Source organism: Columba livia, chromosome 4 (assembly GCF_036013475.1).
Source record: "Columba livia isolate bColLiv1 breed racing homer chromosome 4, bColLiv1.pat.W.v2, whole genome shotgun sequence".
Classification (NCBI taxonomy): domain Eukaryota; kingdom Metazoa; phylum Chordata; class Aves; order Columbiformes; family Columbidae; genus Columba; species Columba livia.
In genome coordinates, this window is record NC_088605.1 from 33653172 (window position 1) to 33675646 (window position 22475).

The window sequence follows — 22475 nt, forward strand, 5'->3', positions numbered from 1 at the left end:
GCCTTTCACCCTCAGAAATGTTTAGCTATACCATACAAGTCGTTCATCTCACAATTGCCACACAAGAAAGAAAAACACTTCAGAAAATCCATCTCAGAATCCTGAATGAACTGACATGCACAATAGCAGAAAAGCTGTTCTGTTTATCTCAGGGATGACATCGTGCTAAGCCATCAGAATCTGAAGTCGTGTACTGAAATACCTTCTATATAGGTCCGTTCATTTCAGTTGCTTGTGGAATAGAGGTGAGAATCCAAGAACAGTACTTCCTAAAACATAAAATAGAGAAGGAGGGGCAGGCAAGAAGGGCTCTCCTAGAGATGCAGCACAAGTTACCCACAGCCATGCAGTACGTGAGATATTGAGCAACATTGCTCCTACTTGCTCATAGACTGGGAGAATTGTCAGAGGCCTGACTTCTTCCCGCTGTGGAGTTGAATCCTCACCTTTTGGGATCATGGAGTTGAAAGTCTTAGCACTTTACCCCTAAAACCTCTTCTCCTGGTTATTCCTCCATGGCTTTGCTGATAAGAGCAGTACTACCTTCCTATGCACATTCTTAAACAGTAAATGCAGGGAGCCCAGAAGGGGGGAGATCAGACCACTCCCAAATTTGTCACAAGTCTGTCTCCTGAGGCAGTTAGTCAACATACAACAACATGACTTGAATCCAAATCCTCCACTGTATATCAGAACTTTGCCTTTAAATGAAATTACAGTAGTGTCCTATTAAACAATTTACATTTAAAAGGGATTTTGGTGTAAAAATCTACTCTTTTTCATCTTTTTACAGAGGTCTCCAAATAGAATGGTGAATAACATTACCGTTTGGGCAACTAGTGGCAACTAGCTTATTTATCAAATTAATTACTTTTTAGAGGTGGAAATCTAATGTTTTAAGCTAAAGTTTGCAAGGTATTAAAGACATCACATCTAAGGATGTCAGCCAAGTTTTCCTCAGTGATTTCACCTCCAATAACACGGTCTGGAACACCTAAATCGAGAGAAGTCCAGCCTGGGACAAATCAGACTCCTTTTCCTTTTTCCAGCCTTTCAAACTCTGTTCCTCAGGCACTCTTTCATCATCAAGGGGAGTGGGGCAGATGGGAAGCAAGGAAAAACATTACCAAGTTTTCCTTTTACATTTTCACAGAAAATCAACTACCGTTTAGGTCAAAAGAGACTCAGATCTCTGCAGAATTATGAATAATGTGAATGGGACAAGGGGCGTCATATGCAAGTTCTTCAGTCATACATCAGTGCAATCCCATTGACTTCAGCTAAGGCACTGCATCTGAAGTAAAAGGATTTTTCAAGTCATTCAGTAGTCACACAGCATGCGTTGGTATTTATACTCATCTCCAGGAGGAATATTTTCGCTTGCAATTGTAGCCGCACCGCATGAAATACGCCTTCCTTGCACTTCTCTGCAGAAATGCACCATTTTCAGCTTACATAAATGAAGACTTCTTGTACTCTTGACTGTATGTGTCTTAACGGACTTTCATATCTAAGGTGTAAGTATTGTAAGAGCAAGTCAGGTATAATTGATTGAAAATGAACAGATACTCAGTCATTTAAAAGTGAAAGACTTTGTGCTTCAGTTAAAAAAAAATAAAAGAATAAGTTTTTAAGGCACTTCTGTTTGCAGTAATGGTGAAAAATCTCAAAATTTGCTCTGAAAACCCACATCTGCACTAGCAAAGCAGCTGAAAACAGTGTGTGATATAGTTCACTGTTGTTCAAAAGTTATTTTCCCTCCTACAAATGTAGTGGATGTGGAAAATTAAGCCTTGACCAGGTATTTCAAAATTTCTACCACGAAAAAGTCAGCAAAAATGTGAAAACGTTGAAAGAACTCTCATAAGAATTTTTTGTAAACCCACCACTGAAGGCACAGTTCACATGCTGATTTTGCAGTCACCTGGAGCTGTGTTTAGCACAGCTTTCTCTGTAGTTTCCAGCTACATCCATTCCTGCACGCAAAATAAAGCAATGATAGATATGTGATGCACAGAGCCTTCAAGGGTCATGAGGAAGGACATGATTTTTTCTCAGGGAAGGAAACAATTCTCAGTGCTAAAAGGGGACTAATATGAAAAAATACATATTAAAAGTTTTGTGCTAGAAAATGATGCAGGGGTAAGGGAAAATGTTAGGACAATGAAAGATTCACAATTTAAATTTCAATTCCTAACTTCTATTGTGTGCATTATAATTTTAGTTAACCAAAGAAATGAGAAAGTATATGAAGGGAATGCAAGGAAACAAGAGAATATAAGGAAACAGGCTGAGTACAAGTGCCAGTTTAAGTATCGAAGCCTAATTTCATACTGTAGAAGTTAAACTTTGCACAGCAACTTACCTGAAATTCAGCAACAGTGTTAAACAGTAGATCAAACTCATGCTGATAAATTCAGTTCTTTGTTGTAGCGTAAATAACAGGGATATGATCTAGTGTATGACAAGTACGTTAATTAAACAAATGGTCCAATATCTAGTCAACTAAACAGCAATAGCTATGAAGTATCACAGCAATCTCTTTGTCTTATAAAGGTTGGATTCTGCTGAGGATAAAAATACACAAAACTCTCCTTCGAGCCACAACTGAAATGCAGAATAATCTGTTTTGAATCAACAAAAGAAATAGCAAATTGAGAAAAAAACTCCCCAAACCTGAAAGAAACTCTCTATTGAGTGAACCCCACAGCAGCAAAAAATCCATTATTGACAGTGCTCGCTGGGAATAAAGATCTCTTGGCTCTACAAAATGCCTGAGGATAACTGCTTTGCCAGGAAGCACAAGGGCTTCCATAATCTCTCTGTGGTTCAGCTGCTGGAGGGCACACGCTGGGGAGATGGGACTTTAAATAGGACAGTACAGAGGCAGAGGAGTGAAAGGAAATGGAGACAATGAGCCTCTGTTTGGCCATTAATAGGTACAAAATTCTCAGAGAGGTAAACCCCTAGGATTTGTTCAGAAGGCTTCTGCAGCCCCCAGGGATGTTTCTATAAAACAAAACAAAACAAAACAAAAACAAAAAACCCACTTTTTATTACATTTTGAAGAAAAGTATTTGGGTCATTTCTGAGAGACTTGTTTGGGGGCAGTAAGCAAACTATTTATGGCTTCTTGCTAAGAAACAGAAAAACTTGTTTCCTAAAATGTCTCTTTCTAACCTTAATAAATACTTTGAACTGCTAAGCCTTATGCTAGTCTTTCATGCAACTCAAAAATGAAAGAAAAGATAATCATAGTCTGAACAACATAAGACATTATTTTTTGTATTAACCTTTCAGTTATTTTAATCTCATGAGCAACAGCTTTAAGAAAAAAGCTTTCTAGTTAGCAGTACCTTTACTCTGTGCTCCAGAGTCAGTGCAAACTACTCATGACATTCAGTGCAGTGCCTTTTTATGTACCTTGCTGGTGAAAAATAATAATTAAAGAGAATATTTGAATGTTCTAAAGGCAATTACAGAATTTTTTTACTTTGCATTGCAAACACTGGCTGCATAATTGATGTAGATCAGTTATATAATATCATCAAAAGCTGCACTTAATCATCTACCATCCATGTTATTATAGAAACACTATACTATTTATTTGTTATGGTTATTGTCACATTGGAAGTACCAAAACTTTACAGAAATGTATATGGAATGGTAGGTGGTGTACAAAAAATAAACAAATTCTGACCACAATACCACTGATAATTATTTCTATGTATTTAAGGTTTCTTTTCCAAGTCACCATGTACCAACTTGAAATAACTTATTTTCCAATCAGATTTAGTGTGTAGCATTTCCTGGTCTCACGTCTGTTTCTAGAACAGTGATATCAGACAGGCCAGGTTTTTGCTATGAACTGTCTAACGTATCTGAAATTGAGTCCCCTCTCTTTCCTGACAAGGCACCATTCTGTTTTACAATATATTTGCACTTGAATTTCTATTTTGCATTAACCAGTTGTAAAGCTGGTATGCACAACAATATTTTCAGATGATGATCACAGAAGAAGCTGTGATGATTTAGGACCTCCAGCCTTTTGTTCACAACAGTGTCCTCATTAGAAGTTTCTGATCTGACAAGACAGATAGTGAATAAAGCAGACACACACTCTTGATTCTCTCCAGGGTAATTTTAGCCAGCCTATGGCAAACCATTCAAACCAGCTGGTTGACACTATATGAACACAGGTGAGGACTTGCACACATGCTCTGCAGTACAGTCATGTGGGACTCTTCTCCCAGCATTTTCATCCCTTTCTATAATAATAGTCTGTCCAAAATTTCACTCATTTTCAAGAACAGAATTAAGAACTGAAATTCAAAATCATACCTTCACATCTAAAGAATTTAATTTCTCGTGACCATTCATATGAGACTGGCACAAAGCAAGGAACAAACACAACCCAAATGCTGAAGAAGCTCAGTTCCCAAAGCCATGTCTTCTTACTTCCAGAAGTCTTTTTCTTTCATACCATTAAAGATCAAAAGTAAACTGAAGTTCTGACCTCACAGTGATGTTAGTACAAATATATCCCATACTGGGCCTGGCTCAGATGGACTTAGTTTTCTTCATGCTACCTCATGTAGTGTTGTGTTTTGGATTTGTGACTAAAACGGTGTTGATAACACACCAGCGTTTTGGCTGTTGCTGGGCAGTGTGTGCACCCATTACACATATACAAAATCCTTTAGGCTCTGACAGGAGCATTTAGGCTGTTGCTTAAATTATCTTGGAATCTTCCAAGATAAATAGTGTACTTTTATTAAAAAAAATGATATCAATGATATCAATCATTCCCCTTCAGACACATTCTGAAATCATTTCAATTGAATGCTGGTTGCATTGCTGTTTCATTCCTCAGATGGCAAAATGCTATTGACTGTCATTTCATTAGAGCAGAAGCAAGAAAAAAGAAAACCTGAACAGATTACATAGTCACTTCAGATTTCTCTTTCTCCAAAGTAACAAAGATTAATCAGCTTATTATTTCTGCGCTTCTATCCTCATGAATAATTATAAAATCTTTGAAATTGTGATTCAACCATAACAACAAAAGATTGTAATAATTGCTCAAGTAGTTTTAAACTTCGAAAGTTTATCAAGTGATTATGTGTTTCACAAATTTATGTTATGTCAAAAGTCTCTTTTCAAGTAGCTTGAAACATCATATCTTTACAGAAACAATTGATCTACTTCTCTCCTTTTAAGACAACTTCATTAATAAAATGATTTGTGAGCATGTCAGCAGTGTCAGTAGTATCTGACTTGATGAATTCACAAACTTGACTAGCAGGATGAATTACGTAAAGAAGGTTTTCTGAAGTTTATAAAAAAACATTCAATTCCCACAAGAAAATGTTTCTTTTGAATTTAGCTAAGAACTGTTACCCCACTTCCTCCCACCCTATTGAATTAATTCTGAACTTTGCAGTGCATTATCATTTCCTTACTGAAGTTTTCAGAATCTTTGCTGTCTCTGCTGTCTAACCCATACAATTTATCATACTGTGCACTTGGAGTGTCGATTTTCTGGGCTGTTTTGGGAATGAAACAGAACAGGACATGCAGCTTATATCAGCTGAAATTCAAGTGCCCAAGTAGTCCTCTTGACAGCTACATTAAGAAAAAATTAGGGAGTTTAGGACATTTACCTCTGTCTCATTTGGTGACTTAACTATTGCAAGGTAGTCTTGATTAAATTAGGCATCAGACTTCCTTTCTATGCTTAAGAATTCAGCAAATATTTAAAGGGATAAAAAAATAAAGACCAAGAATTGGTAACAAAATATATTATCATTTAGATCTGTATTTTTTATTTCACATGTACTCTAGTTAACAATTACTTAACTTACACATCCACGGCTATTTAGAAGTTACTATCAGGTAACTTATGCTCTCATTTCAGGTTTTGTATGGGCACCACCTTCTAGAGACAATGGAGTCTTTCATTTTCTGCAGGATACTCTTGTGTTTGTATTGCAGCAATCAGAGGGGAGAGAACATGACATAACTAGAAGGCAGCGCAACCAAAGCTTGTGTGATTCTGAAGTTAATACATTTAACTAAATTGCATTTTTCACACTTGGGCATATTACACATCAAAAAAAAAAAAAAATAGATAAAATAAAGCATTCCTTTATTAGTTACATCTAAAGCTATGATTTTGGGGTTTTTTGCACAATTACATTGGCCAGCAACTCTGATGTCTAGATTGTCTGGTGAGGTTTAGCTTAGTTTTAGGGAAACATTTTGTAGCATTGCTTAGTATAAACATTTTATAGGTCAGTCACGTGCCCTATATGCTAACTTTAATTTTATTTAATTGTATCACTACCTTCAGGATTTTTTTTTTCCCAAAAAATCAGCACCTTTATGTTCTTAAATTTGAGTTATCTAGATTTTACTTAATATGTCAGTTCTAGAATACACATGAATATACCTTCATTGCACACTGTACATGCGCTCCTGAAATGATGGTTTATACCTCTTACAGCTAGATGAAAATTAAAGGATGTGATTTTAATCATAGCCCAGAGAGGCTTTGTTACTTGCCTGAATATCTGGACATTTGCTAACTGTTGTTGTAAAGGCTCGGGATGGATCTGAGGAAGGTGCTACTGGATGAAATTTTATTATTCTTGCTGTGAGGATGGTCAGAGCAGAGAATCAGGAAGGTCAGTTCCTAACTTAAATACTGATGAAAATATAAACAATTTCTGCATTTCAGACACTTATCTGCATCTGCTGAAGAGAATGGATTACATACAAGAGGACAGAGAATATCTCTGTTGATGTCAGGACAATATTGACAGCAGAGCAGTGAAGTCATTCTTAAGCATCAATAACATCAATTAATTTGATGTAACAATATAGGGGGATCCTGTTGCAAGACTGAAAAATAGTCATACATAAAAAAAAGCTCGCCTTGGTCATGTTCTTCCTAGATTGTAATAAAGTCTCTGATATAGGACCTTGAGCCAAAATCCTTATAAACACTACCGTAAGTTCCTGAAATGTATAAAACCTAAAACAGGTGTGGGGCAAAAGAGTGTCTATGAAATATTTAAACAGTTTTCTTAGGGAAAGTGTTCTTACAGAAAATGTTTCTTTAAAACGCAAGCTTCTAATTTTGTCTAAAAATCAGCTGAAAAACACTGAAATACCTCAAACTTTTCTTGTTAGGTAACACTTATAGTTCTGAAATATTTTCATTATTAAGATCCAACTCAGCATACTAAACACAGGATTGAGCCCATATTTTATGGGGTTATTTTTATATTTCAATTAATTGCACCGAATTCAATTTTCTGACACCAAAACAGAACATGTAATATTTACCTAATTCATTTGCCTTTGGTTCAGCTTTTATTCAAAGGAAAGGAATGAAATAAAGAATAGAGGTAATAGTAAATATACCAGTATTGTCAAGTGCAAGGTTAAAAAATCATGTACTTAGACCTCGGGTGATGTTTCCAGACCTCTCGAAAAACTCTTTTCCTTTAAAAAAAACTTGTGGGCATATAATTAATGATCATTGATCTCCTCAAACATAAGGAGCAGTACTAAAATTTCTTCGGAAGCCATCGCTTTGTATGACACAGTATTTCCACAGTCTCACAGAAATCGGAGTAATTCAGTATTTTCTGTTCACATGCATCCAGGAATAATGATTTTAAAACAGCTATAATAGCTATGTACTTTATCAATTAATCTATCATTTTCTATCCAGGTATTGTCTTTTTTTTTACTTTTCAGAGGAAATATTAAACTTCCTTGACTATTTTATATGAATTGCAGGAATTTCGATAATCAAATTTTCATTTCTATATATATAAGGTCCCTAAGTCTTCACTCTGCTTTGATCTAAATATAGCAGTCTCAAAGTTAGCAAGCAAAAACACGAATAACAGTGAATGCAATAATGAACTAATTTAATTAAAAGTTTAAAAAATACCGAACCAATAAGGATAATGAAACATCCTTTTAATGATTTTGAATAAATATAGAGATCTTAAATAAAGACCAAACTAGGCCTGAGATGATTCTGCGAACCAGCAAGAAGACTACAGTTCAGAAGCAACAAATTTTAAGGTTTTTATTTTATATTTTTTCCAAGGTGCAACTTTTCCAAGACAGAATAATTTACCATGCAAAGCCTGGTGCATATTGACCTCTACTTCAGTTAAAAAACAAACTCTAAGTAGAAAATGTGTAGTTTTAAATATTGTACAGAAGGATATTGATTACAAAATTCTTCTATTCTAAAATACTTCTACTTTTCAGATTAATTTATTTCCGATTACCATCATACAACAGAAGCCTAATAAAAGAAGAATAAAACTACATCATAACACAGGAATAACTAGGTTGCCTGAACAGCTGTGAACTCCTCAAATTATTACATATACATCCTAGAAGTATCTCTTAGCAATAGAGTTGAATGAAAATAACATTTGTCACTAAAAAAATACAGCTGCTAAATGTGCCTAACTACAAGTTCCTATAAAACACTATTTTGTCAAACAAAAAGAAGACACAAAGTAGGACCTTTAGCAAGTGTAACTACCAGCTTATTTGAAGAGCTGAAAAGCACAGAAATACCAAATGGTGACTTGGGAAAAATATCTTGGGTTTTTGTGTGTGATTCTCCAATAAGAAATATTAAGAGTTTATTATTTGGATATAAATTTGGATATATTTGCAGAATTAATATTAGAGACTGATTTATCAAAAAGGTACCTGTATTCATTTTATGAAGAGAAAAACTAACCTAAATAAAATAGAGTCAGGAAAGTAGAAAACACAGTATGAGCAATGACTGGTTCACATTCAGAACTTAAAGGACATTTGCAGTAACTTGTCAGGGCTCAGATTAACTGGATCAGCTCAGGAAAAAGAGTCTATTTTTATTAAAACTACAAAAGAAAAAGTGAATTATGTATAACAGAAAAAACATGAGTTTGTTCACCAAACTTTAGCTGTCAAAAAGTTATGGTTTGCATAAAGCTAATCTAGTTGTTAGGACTCTCTCTGCAGCTGTAAGAGAAGACAGGCACCTCCAGAGTAAAATTCATCTCATGTTGTTCAGGTGCTGTTGGATGTCTGTTGAGGTGTGAAACCAGCTTTTGATTTTTAAAGTTACTTAAGATGAATGTCATCTTATGGTGTAGCAGTAGAGGTTTTGGAATACTGATTAAAAAAAATAAAATAATGAAGTCTTGGTTGCAAAATTCAACTTCTTGATATGTGCAGTTAGACAGATAGAGAACCAATGCAAAATGAATCGTACAAAATCAGAACACTGAGTAGTTACCTAGTAAAGTATTTCAAGAATGACCAATATGCCTTGAAGTTTGCTGAACGTAATCCTATATTGCACATCAAAGCAGGAATCTGAAGCACTGACATTACTCTTGTCTATGTCGTGATAGGGAGTGAGGCTGAGTAAAATAAAAATAAAAATAAAAATAAATATATATGTCTATGTCATATTTATAGAAAGAGAAAGAAGTAAGTTTCCATCTCTTTGTTGTAGTAGCACAGGATTTGTTATGCAGTTCAGCAAGAAAAAAAAACTCTCAAGGGTTAGAAAAGAAAAATTAGAACTAGAATATTTTCCTTTTTTTTTTTTTTTGGTCCTCCTTAACTAGAAGCAAGCTGTTGACTGAAGTCCCAGAGGCTAGGAGCAACTTCAAACACTACCTACATAATTAAAGAAGGTCTGATGCAAAGACATTTGGAAAATATAAAGGCATATATATAAGTGCAGTTCATACTGTTTTGACTACTGAGCAATAATACAACACAAAGATAACGAGTTGACTTACTGAATTTTTGTAGAGGTGCAATTACTGTATCATAACCATGGTGTAACGTAGACATGTTGCAGTTCACACTTGTAAAATTTGCTTGTTATGATATCCACATTAAAAATAACTGAATGATGGGAATATTTTTCCAAAACTTTGACTTCAGATAAAGTTTTGGGGGTTGTGAAAACAAATTTTCACATGCAAAATAATCAGCTTTGGCAATAAATCATTGTCAGTAAATGGCTTGCTGAGTTTTACAAAATGTTGTCAGTTTATGAAATATAAGTAAAGCTCAAAAACTGTAATGTGGGATGATCTTTGCAGCAGAAAGGCAAACCTAGGTTCTCCTTTCCCATGAAGATGTTTCACAGGTCTATGCATGGGAAAGAATCAGCTGAATAAGACCAGATGCCTGTGATCCCAAGCAGTACTGGCTAGCCTAGGTCTTGCTGCTCTTTGAGAAGTCCATGTTGGTCAGTTTTGTTATGAGCTTCTTGCTAGTCTCCTGCTAAATATGTGCCACTTGGTCCTCTCCGTAGTCTTTTCCACAATTAATTTTTAAAACTGCAGATGAGAGACCGCTTTGATGAGACCTTTGCCTGGGGTAGAAAAATTCAGATAATTTGGCTGAAGATGAGGAGGAAATTACTCATGAGGAAACAGATACATGATATAAATATGAAAATAAGTGATATTTTACACCTAAAAGGGGTTTTATTTAAGGGCATCATATTTTAACTTTATGAGATATAGGCATAACCCCAGCATCCCTGGAGTCAGATTTGCTGTGTACGATGGTATCGGGCTTACAAAAAATGTAAGGCCCTGTTCAAGCAGGAAAATAACAACTTCTTACAGGCATCACCAAATATAGAAAAACTAAAAGAAGCTGATCCATGACTTACTCTGCTGGGAGATGAGAAAAGGAGGTAGAAATAAACAGTTGGCAGCTTCTAGCCATGACACCAAGGGAAAAGGGAAATAACTATTTCAAATCTCTCGTGGCCTCCCTTACTCCTTCCTGAAGAATATGGATGAAAACATAAGAGGGAATTTCCCAGTTCCAATTCTTTCATGTATTTCTGGTGTATCTTTCTTATTTCCTTTCTCTGCAGGGCTCATCTCCTTTCATCTAGCCTCAGTTGCCCTAGGCCTATGATTTTGTTTTCTACATCAAACTAAAGCAAAATGTTACCAGTGCCCACCTGTGACACATTTCTCCTGCCAGTCCCAGCTTCCCCTTTATTGCTGTTCGTAATGCTTAGCTATACTCAGGAACATTTTGGGTTAGTGTTTCCCTACACTCTCATGTACACAGCCATAACATATCATTCTCTACACAGGCAACCACAGGCCACAGGAGTGATTTCTCTTCTTTCTCTCCATGTATTCTGCTGCCAAATTCTTGCCCATGTCTCTCCCACTGATCTTCACACCAGTGCAGCTTTTGTTTCCTCTGAACTGAAGTCAGGTATTTTCTCTCTCTGGGCCCCAGTCCTACTGTGTGGTCCCACTGCAGCACAGCCCTTGGACTGAAGCATATTCAGTGACTCTTTGAAGACCCCGTCTGATGTTCAAGAGGCACTCAGGATGGTGAGGAACCAGTATGGATACTAAGGAATGGCTGTTTAGAGATACCAGTTACTGCAGACCCACTGCAGACCATGTGCAAATCACAGTAATTTGAAAGCCAGCTTTTGAAATGTTTGCACAGGAAGAGGTAAATGTCTATCCCCAGCACAAAATGCTGACTGTGTGAATAAACTCAATTCTGCAGTTGAAGTCTGATAGAATTACAAGTTTGTTCAATAGGGCCTTAAAATGGGAAATTTCAGATGTTCTTATTTGCAAGTAGGACACGGGGGAAAATGGGGAAAGGAAACGGGCAGTGTCAGCCCTGCCTGTGGTATGCAGAGCTTTATCTCCAGTGTCTATTAACTGTGAACTTAAAGTGAAATATCATTGAATAAAATACAATAACAGTCTGTGAAGCAGGCATGAGCTTTCAGGCTTCCCTACTGCTTTAAACTAGGCTTACTCTGACTCTTCTGAGCCCAGTGAAAACTTTGTACTGTGTGTCTGCTTCAGCAGGGGAGGCAGTAAGTTACTCAAGTTGCTCCAGTTTCAAATAACATCAGATGTTCTGCAGAGAGGCAGCTGTTTGAGTCTTCTCAGGCGGAGAAAACTGAGCCCAGATCTCACACATTTAGAGGGAGTGTCCTAAGAACAAAGCCTTTAAAGGAAAGCATGTCTTCTGCTCCTGTATGTGCACTCTGAAATAAATTATTTTTCCATGAGGGGAGAGACCTTGCTACAATGTGTCTGACACCAAACAAGAGACACCCAACCCCAGTTATGCAGGACAAACACATTAATTCTTTTACTGTCTCGCTCATCCTCAGATTCCACACCAGCTTAGTGCAGGTGGCTCCTCTTCAGCATGCCAATCGTTCTGGTAGCTAACAATATGTTTTGGATTTCATTCTTCCAACAAGAAGCTAAAATATTAGACATTACACATGTTCTTCAGACTTGGTGAGTACCATATTCACCAGTGAAATTAGGACTGAAACAGATATGTTTAGCTATTGCCTGACGTTTGTATTTGTCTCACCTACATTACACCTGCATGCCTGTGCCAATAGGCAGACTCCAAGCATCAGACATACTTAGCCAGTAAGCAATGGTGCACTCAAAGACTTAGCAGGAATGACATAAATATGGCTTTCAGTACATTTGCTTGAAAAGAGCCTAGTATAATCATCATACTTTTCAAAGAAAAAAGTAAGCATTTTAAAGACCTACTGTAAGTCATTTCTGTGAAATTTAACTCCTATTTATATGACATATATTTTCTGTCGCTCGAAAACTCTCCCATCTTTACCCTGGTTATATTTCCTTTGAAAATTAAAAAGTATGCTGTATCCTATGCTGTAGGTCAGCTAAACTTCCTAGCTGTTTATTTGACCTTATTTTCTTAGACCAGCCTTGGAGTTACATTTTATTTTTTTGCAATATTAATATGTAATGAATATCAAGTCATCCAACACTGCATTAATGTATTCCAATATCATACCAATGCACTCCCTTTGGATTAATTAAAAAAGAAATATGAACTTTCCATTGTATAGAAATTCTCCACAACCTTGGCTTTATAAAGGAAACTGATAAAATCACTGATCTGTTAAGTTTACTATTCTTTCATAAAGTTAAATACAACTGTGGCAAGATGGGATTGTTTTCTTACAAAATCTATGTTAAGATATCAGCCTGCAAGGGAACAATAAAACACCAGGGACTTTGCCAGACTGAATCCCACTAGTCAGTTTTGAATAAGAAATATAATTATCAACATTTCATCTAAAATCAAATATTACTTGAGCAGAAGCATGTGAACCACAGCATAGCCTTATCTGAATACTGAATGGTTTAATGAATGCTGTAATTCAGGTCACTTGTTCTTCTCTCCCACGATTCACTGTGCTCACTTTCTTGACCAGCCTACATGATGTATCATTAAAAGGTACAATGGAAAGAAAGGTTTTGTTTCCTTCAGATGAGGAAAAAGACAACTGGAAGGAAGACAAGTTTTTGTGGATTCTCTATGTGTAATCAAGTAATTTCACATTTTGAGAAGTGAAAGATCTAAAATATAAACCTCCATAAATGCAAGCTAGGTCTACTCATTAATCACCTGCAGGAGACACCAAGGTCCTCAAAAGATTTTTGAATCAAGCATTTTTCAAGTAAAACAGACCTGGTGTTAGAAGAATGACATAGGCACCACTAAAAATACAAACAGCTAAATTCCCCATTCAATCTTCCACCACAGCAGATGTTTAGAAGAGGATCAAAGAGGGGATAGATGTGATCTTTGTATAAATGGAATACCACTAAAAATATAGAAACATTTTAAAGTTCTTATTTAATGACCAGATTTGAGATATTCTTCCCCATTAATTTTTCCACTGAAAATTACTATACTATTTGAATATAATTGAAAAAGCAAATACAGATCATCTAAATACAGATATTTTTGGGAAAAGGGACAAAGGATAAAAGATCTCTTTGCCTTTTCAGCTTAAGACATTGACTTAATAAAAGTTTTGAAAGAAAGCAGAATTATTTCGCACTTGCAGTGAGTAGCACAACTTGTATGGTATATATACATAGGCCAAACACAAGAAAATGAGCGGCAGCACACAGATAACTTCAAAACACAATGAAGAACCTGGATAATGTGTTATAGCTTAGCTCATTTCTAATCCTCACCTAGACTTTACTTACAGTACAAGTGAGAAGTCAGAGACCCATTCTTCATTTTCTATTCAGCATCCTGAAAATTATTCTTAACCTGCTGCACTCATATCAGAAATAAATTGTTAGTAAATTGAACAGTGTTCCAAAAGATATTTGAATGTGTTGCTCATCTTATGTCTCCTTAACAATATTACACTGAGCAATAAAAGATTGAATCCTAATGCATATCTGTAATAGGATTGAAAAGCAGTTCATATGCCAAGTCAGGTCTTAGTTTTCTTGATCTTATTCCTTATGAGTACAATCTTAGCATCATGTTAACATAATCACCATATAAAAACTGTGGTTGCATTGCACATGAATATTAAAAAGTCTAAGGTTGTAAATTCAAATATTAAAATCCTGGAAAGAGACAGAGCTACCTGTGTAATAAACTACATTATGGAATTATGCCACACTTTTTAAAAAAAGGATTGGCATTCACTATGGTGTATGTAAATGAGAAAGAGAAGAGGGTGAGGGTGAAAAAAAAAAAGTCCATACCTGGAAGTTAAGAGTTCCACTGACATTTCAACATTTCAAAGTTGTCACCTGGGCATGCTGAAATGTAAAAGCCACAGTTCCAACCAGAGTCACACATTCTGATTAACTGCAGTACATCAGGGAAAAGAAATTAAGAGTTACATTGTGCCCAGCTGTAACGAGGATTACACAAGGTTCAAAATGAGCTTCCCCCATTCATACAATTATCAGGAACAACCACCAATTCCTGTGCCCAGGAGAATTCAGAAACTGCTTGGTTCAATTAATCAGTTGTCTGAAGAGCAGAGGCCTAGGAAGTATTACAGCCACTGATGGTGATATTAGAGCTCAGTAACCTGGGGAACTCTGAGGTGCGAGGATGTAACACAGGAACGAACTGAAAAGCATAATGGTCACTAAGCTTCAAATTAGTTCCAGGGAGAACCTAGCTGTTCATGCAAAAGATTGGTATTTAAATTTATGGGTCTGTGTGAGCATTTTATTAGCTAATAAGACAAGGGCTGCTGAAGGGAAGGTGACAGAGCAAAGGAAAATGAAGGCAAGAGAAAGATTATTTGGTGGAAGAGGATTGTGTGAAAATGTAAATGAAACTTGGAGAAAGTCCACAGAGAAGAAAAGACATTTCAGACAGAAGACTGAAGATCCTGGTTTAGTATCAGCACTTGAGTCCAACCAATCTCTGTTTGAATTGCCTCAGGTACTGAGTGGGTCAGCTACTGAAAAAAAAAAAAAAAAGAGGAGCAGTGCTTCTGTTTGCAGAACAGGTTCAATGTATTTCAATGCACTCTCATCCCTCTTGCCTTCTGGGAGTCCACCACTTGTGGAGGGTGTCCATGAGCTCCTGCAGCCCTACACAAGGTGGAAAGTTCCCAGTTTAAGGTTATGATTACAGCATAGAGAGGCTCTACGACTGTTTCTTAATGCAAACATTTCAGGGACATTCAGAAGAGTTTAAGGAATGACAGCTTGCATAAACCTGTTCACCAGCAGGAAAGACATACAGAACAGCTAAGCCTAAGTTTAAAGAACAAGCAAACCAAAATTCTGATATTGGATTCACCTTCTTGTCATATGTGACTAGATATTTACATTATAGAAAATAAACAAGTAAGTTGCAAAGGTTGTGGGACAAGGATTAAAGGCAAAACTACATATGTATCTAGTTAAAACTATTCTAAAAAATTGGTAAAATATTTCATGCCTGGGATTTTAGTAGTTTTTAGATGAAAACTGTGTGAAGAGAAAGGAAGGTAGAGAGAAGGCTCTGTAATATGCACATTGAAAAGGAAACACCTCAGCACCCTACACATCTTCAACATCATGCTGCCAAGGAAAACTGAATGTCAGTGTTGACTCGAGGATGAAAACCCAGTTACACAGAACAACTAAAGTAGGTGCTGCCTTTAATTTCTGGTCCTAGGCCTTTCCTGAAGGTTCCCACTTCCAAAACAGGGATGGCTCAAAGAGCGAGGTATCTGTTCCTGGACTGCTGCAGCCAACATTCAAGCATTTTAACGCAACCAGAGATCAGTCATCTGACCAGTTTCAGCTGGGCTGTAGAAAGTAAGTGGAAGATTAAGCAGAACTCATTCTGATAACAGACCATCAGACCTCAGATTCCAACTATCTGGCATGTCTGCCTGTACGACATCCTACAAATCAACCCAAGTTGCATTCCTTCCACTGTTTGAAGAGAAACATGAGGATACAGGGCCTTAGCTTCCAAGCTGAGGTTTATCCTGAAAGCTCTTGTTGTAGATCCTGTCTCCCTCTTTAGCTTTTCATCTGGTCCAGGACAGAGGCAGCTGCACATTAAATTCTTGCAACCCCAGTTCCATTGCTAGGCATTAGATGCACAGGCATTGGCTTCGAGACTGCACTACAGTGAGCAGTCATCCTGGTTTCAGCTGGGACAGAGTAGATTTTCTTTCTGGTAGCTGGTACCGTGCAGTGCTTTGGATTTAGGATGAGAATAATGTTGATAACACACTGATGTTTTCTTTGTTGCTAAGCAGTCAAGGACTTTTAAGCCTCTCATATCGGCTTGCCAACGAGAACGTGGGGAATGCACAAAAGGTTAGGAGGGGACACAGCCAGGACAGCTGATCCCTGCTGGCCAAAGGGATATTCCATACCATATGATGCTATGGGAACTAGAAGGGAGGGAAGTTCAGAGTGATGGCATTTGTCTTCCCAAGATGTCCCCCCCATTCCTTTTCTCACTTTTAGAAAATAAAATATACTTTAAATATTGCCAAGTTTATTTTGAGATAGCTGCTGATTTTTTTCTTATCTTAGTACAGCTTTGCAAAGATAAGAAATTTCAATCTTTCTTCTTTAATGAGTTTTATTGGTCATGCTAGCAAACATTACTTAACCAAGAAATTGATTTTCTACAGTGAAATTAGGTCATAATCAAACATTCCCAGAGTATTCCATTTTCTGCCTCTATTGATATCCAGCCATGGAATTTTTAAAAATGCACACTCTGTGTTTGTACATTGTGTAAGCAAGACAGATACAATAATTATTGACCCTTTCCCAATTTGTTTTGAATAATAAAAAAGTGAAGACCTTTTTCGGTCTGTTTTTATGGAGTAAACATATTACGTTCTATATGATCTTAGAAACTAGCTTTTCCCCACATTGTTCCAAATAAAGGTCATGTAAATGGGTGACCAGAGCTATAAAAAGTAGTACTGCTACCCTGTACATGTCTCTGGTAATTGCTGCTACAGGCTATAGTATTACCATGCCAGCATGAAAAATTGAAAGACCAAGCCTTTCATTTGTCCATCAGAAGTGATGTGGTATGCGAGAGTGTGACTAATAACTAGCTAAATAACAGAATACTGAGTTGGGTGTCTAGTCCGTAAAAGGACTAATAAAGTCTGGGAAGGACCCCTGTGTACTCAATGCAGAAAACATGCAGATTGAGAAGTATCAGATATTTTCTTAAAGGATTCATAACATGAACTGAACACAGTGTTCTTAATAACTATAGCTTGCATGTATATTTAATGCACAGAGAAAGGACTGACCAAGTAAAAATTATTTTCAAAGAGCGGTTTTCAGAGTGTTTGTCATGCCACACAATACAAAATGCAATGCATAAGGAATTGTTAAATGAATACAAAAAGACATTGTGACTCGGTCGCATGCTGGACACATCCATGTGCTGTCTGGTCATCACTATACTCATCACATTATGGTTGCCTAAACAAGGAATAATCATGACAAATATAATACTGAGTTGGTGTGGTTGTAAAGTAGCAGGGCAAATCATCAGTGGAGTGTTGCAGTTACTATTGGTCGGTAGGTAAGGAGAATATGATAGCAGCCTGGGTCCCTGCAGCCCTGGTACTAGCAGAATGCTGGTGAAAAAGGTGGTCAGCTCTTCTTCCTACTAGAAATACCTTATCTCGTGTATCTAGGCTTATATTTGCCTTAATAGAGCTTCATTATACTTATGACTTATGTTCATCCTGGGATTGTTTAATACAGTTAAATCTTCCACAGACACTTCTAATATTTTTAGTCCCAAAACTAAATAACAATTTATTGCTGTTAATTCCTAAATGCATGAATTCACACTATCAAATGGTTCTCTTTCTTGTTTTATAGACTTTGGGGCGGTGATCACCTTTTATACTTGGACTTCAAGTCAACAGAAATATGCCAAAAAGCCAAAAAAGAGTGTAACACATCACTGTATCTGTCTAGAAATGGGAGAAAAAAAAAGCAAATAGCAAAAGTTTTCTGAAAATACAGTGGTTTGGCTTATGGATGATCTTCTGATATCTTAGTTATTGCATAGCTGACTAAAAAAACTGCCTCAAAATGCTTTTGTAAATTCGTGATCACATATCCATGTGTTATGGGAAAAGTCTTAAATTACTCTAACTAAAAATTACACAAAGTCGAGGCATTATAAACTCATAAAGTTTACCATTCAAGAGGCTGCCTCTGAAAGTGAAGCTAAAAAACATTGTTCCAAGACAGATTTAAATAATTTATTCAAAGGGAAATCTAATTTGTATTCCACTGTGTCACTGTGTGAATCATTTGTGATAAGGAAGAAGCTTCAGAAATTTATGCTTGATGCTAAATCTCAATGTCCAGTTCTGCAAAGCACAAGAATTGCAGGAGACAACAGCCTGACTCGGTCTGAAAATGCATCGGCTGTCCCTTTTTTTTCCTTTCCAAACACTGACAACAGCAAGACTTGGGAGAGAGGCCTAATCCCCAGAGCCAAAAGATGCATTTCCCATCACCTCGTGGCCTACACAGGCACATGTGCTTGCACACAGACTCAGACAGAACAGATGAAAAAAAGTATCCTTCACAAAACTACAACTTAAAATTAACTGGAGCACATTTTCTCATTGAAAAACTAAAAATAATGTGAAAGGGACTGACATTATTCACTTTGAGGTTTTATTATTAATACTATTTCATTTATTATTTTTTTTTAAGATCAAAGAAAGAAATGAGCTAATATTGATTATAATATTGATCATGGTGTTGAGACGAATGTTGTCTAGCTGGCATTTGTTTTATTGAACCAGAATAGTAATCTTTTCTCCTTTTCCTTTTTATCCAGAGTTTTTGTATTATATGAATAGCTGAGAGGTCATAAGTATAAAATGACTCATAAGGAGAATTATTAATGCTGGTAAATCAGATAATACTCCATAGGATATGGCAAAGTAATTACTTTCTCAAGATCTTCCCACTCACCTCAATATGAGCTGATAATATGCTCTGTACGTTTATTTATGAAGTCCATGCTTTAACAGATAGATGCTTCAGATTTTTCTTTTGAAATGCAGGTACCATCCTGTATAAATATTCCATTTTCCCTGCCATGTACAAATATATTTTTCTTACTGCACATACTTCAAAGATTTATAAATAAATAAGGAGATAAAACAACATGTACAAATGAGTGTGGAGGTCTCTTATCTGCATGCTAATAAAATGAGATCAGACATTTCTCAATGGAAGCAGTGGATTATTTGACAGTTGGTTGCCAAGGATTAAAATGGTGGAGATCTGAGATGGGTCTCAGATGCACTGGCTGTAAACACTGCTGGTTTATTTATTGCATACTCTGTGTTTACCTCTACTCCTTTATTGCTTATTAATATTTTAAATTATATTGTCTAATTGTATCTGGTTTATCCTTGAGGCCTGGTCCTCCTCTTAACCATCTGTAAAGTGTTCCTAAAGGTTTAACAAGGTGTATGTTCTGTCGTTCAAATTTTACTGACAAAAAATACACCCATAACTGCACAATTTCCTAGGTCCTATTGATACGTAGCCTCATGATGAGTGAAAATGTTTATCATGGAAGGCAAGAACTCACAATAACCAAGTACAATAAAATTGTTTCCCTACAGTAAAAATTTACTTTAGAATATTTTCTGCAGATCTTTTATAAAAATGCAAACAGCAGCTGGTTTTCCCAGATTTTACACATAGACGAACTGGGGCACAAAAAATAAAACATCTGCCTTAGCTCATCCACTGTTTCAGTAGAAAAAACAGGAATTTTAGATCAAGAGATCTGAGCTCTAATGTCTAGAGAGAGACACTGCTCTAGGTACATAAAGTGTACTTTCATTAAATAAGTTTGCATTTTGAATATAGAGTATAATACTTCTATTTTAAAGAGCAAACAGGTCTCTAATGCTTTTGCGTATGTTAATAAAAAAAGAAAATGAACGGGTATACTAAAATCTAGATATGGCAATAATCATAGACTAACCTATAGTTCAAGGGAAAATGTTAATTGGGCCCTAAAGGAAACACATGTGCCCTCAAAGGAGCAGAAATACCCACACATAAATATCAGAAGATAAACAGCAAACAGAATTTTAAAGAAAATACAAAAAGCATAACTAAAGTTTATGGAACAATAATAATGTCAACAGCACAGCTGCCAGTATGAGGGCAGAATATGGCCATTTGGTAAAAGCATCAGACAATTAGCACAAAAAAAAGGTAGGTACTGACATTTAATGTATCACTTCAAAGTGTCTTAACATCCCTATTTAACAGAACTTGTGTAACATTTAAGAAAGAGCAAACCAGAATAATGATTACAAAATATTCTCAAATGTTCAAAATCTGACATAGAATATAGACACTGTACACAAAATTTGCAAAATGGTCTGAACAGGGCAAAGAGCCCTTTGATGATTTAAGAAGCATAGGTGAAACTGAAACCCTAATATGCAGGCAAGCTGTCAGCCAGGGATGGCTGCGAATAACTACTGAGATAAAAAGAAAAGCAGCAGGAGAAGAGGTTAGGGTTGAGTTAATTTGGATGGAAAGTGCTGGGTATTGGCAAGAGAGAAATGCTCTGGTAAAGCAGTAATGGCCCAGTAAGGCAGAAAGAATAACTAAAAAGAGAAATGTTTAATTTAAAACATTTTCAAGTGGAAGATTTTCACTGACTTTTTTTTCTTCACATACTGTTTTGATAGAAAGTAAGACTATTTTTTTTTTCCATTTTTAAAATTTCTTCTCTTTCCTCAACTTTTTCTCTGTTCTGCCTTCATACCAGACATGCTTCATGTAACGAACTAGGGGACAGGAAAGCAAAAAAGTAAAGGGGGGGGGAAATCAGAATTACAGATGCCAGAAAGAAAAAAGAGTGACACATTCTGCCTTTTTAAAGATATGCTTCATTTGTGATAAAACAGAGGAAAATCAACATTCATTTTAAAAAATTACCTGTGAAAGACTTTCATGCAACTATTTGTTAATTTTTCAGTCTTTAACCTAACACTTTGAATAAAACCTGAATCTTCAGGCAAATTGAGTGGCCTGTTGGGTAAGAACAAAGGAGTGCATGCAATACATGCTGGTGTAAACTATGTTTTTTATATAATTACAGATTACCATTTCCTAAATAACTTAGAAAAGACAGTGAATAAAAAGCATCATAGGGTAAGTGCACAACTGCACAAAAATAAATTTGCGGGACCAGTTAAACACAATTTACTGTCACAGAGGGTTAAGCTTTTCAAAGAGAGTCTTAAGGTTTATCCTGGTTTGACTCTACTCAGTATTTTTGTTAGATATTTGAATGATGGAGTAGCAGAAGGCTTTCAAATATTTTGTCACAGATTTCAAGAATATAAGGAAGGAGACATGACAGCAGTTAATCAAACCCTAGCAACAGTTGCAGAAGGTGCTAAAGATTGCAATAAATTATTTTAACTAGACAAAGTCAATTCTCAGTTTCAAAACACTGTAACAGCATGTTTAAAACAGAAGTTGTCTGACGATTTGAACTTTGAAGAAATCCTAAACAATAAGAAACAGAACATCCTGAAAAGAAAAGTGACAGCAAAACTCGGTGCCATAGGTTTCAGCTGATCATGAGAAGTCCAACGGCAGCACAGGAGGATAACTGCTCCCAGCCTGCCCCTCGAAGGGACTATATCAAACCCAAAGCCATGGCTTTCACACACACCGGCCTCAGCCCAAAACTGCTGAACAGTGAAAAAGTTTGGAACCTGCTCACAGGGTGGGTCTAGAGGTTGTTTTCACAAGAAGAGCAGATCAGAAACGGTTTTGATCCTCTCAGCTGATTGTTTTTTTTAATAATAGAGAATGAAAGGCTGGTATTTAAGCTTAAGTTGAAAACTGAATATTGAGATCATGTTCAAGAGGAATTATATCTATATCTTAGTCCTACTGTTGTAACCTTGTCCAAAGCATCCATTATTACAGGCACACATACACACACAGAGCAGAGACAAGCTATCTAGTTAGGGTGATGTGTGGTTTCACAATGTGTGGTACAGTAGTCCTTCATATCTGCCACCGTCTTCT

At 36.3% G+C, this 22475-nt stretch overlaps 1 protein-coding gene across 9 annotated transcripts in view; it reads right to left on the reverse strand.

Moving 5' to 3' along the window:
- Nucleotides 1-22475, reverse strand: part of LOC102094577 (coagulation factor XI) — a 139709-nt gene that overhangs the window by 45301 nt on the left and 71933 nt on the right. For 7 of the 9 annotated variants that reach the window (XM_065061125.1, XM_065061124.1, XM_065061126.1 and 4 more), the window contains one exon: nt 203-14684. Coding sequence is in view for 1 of the 9 variants with exons in the window: in XM_065061123.1 (XP_064917195.1) it covers nt 14730-14733 (4 nt within the window). In the remaining 8 variants the exon portion in view is untranslated. Of the gene's footprint in view, nt 1-202; nt 14734-22475 lie in introns of all 9 variants that reach the window. The other 2 variants (XM_065061123.1, XM_065061121.1) reach the window with 2 other exon arrangements.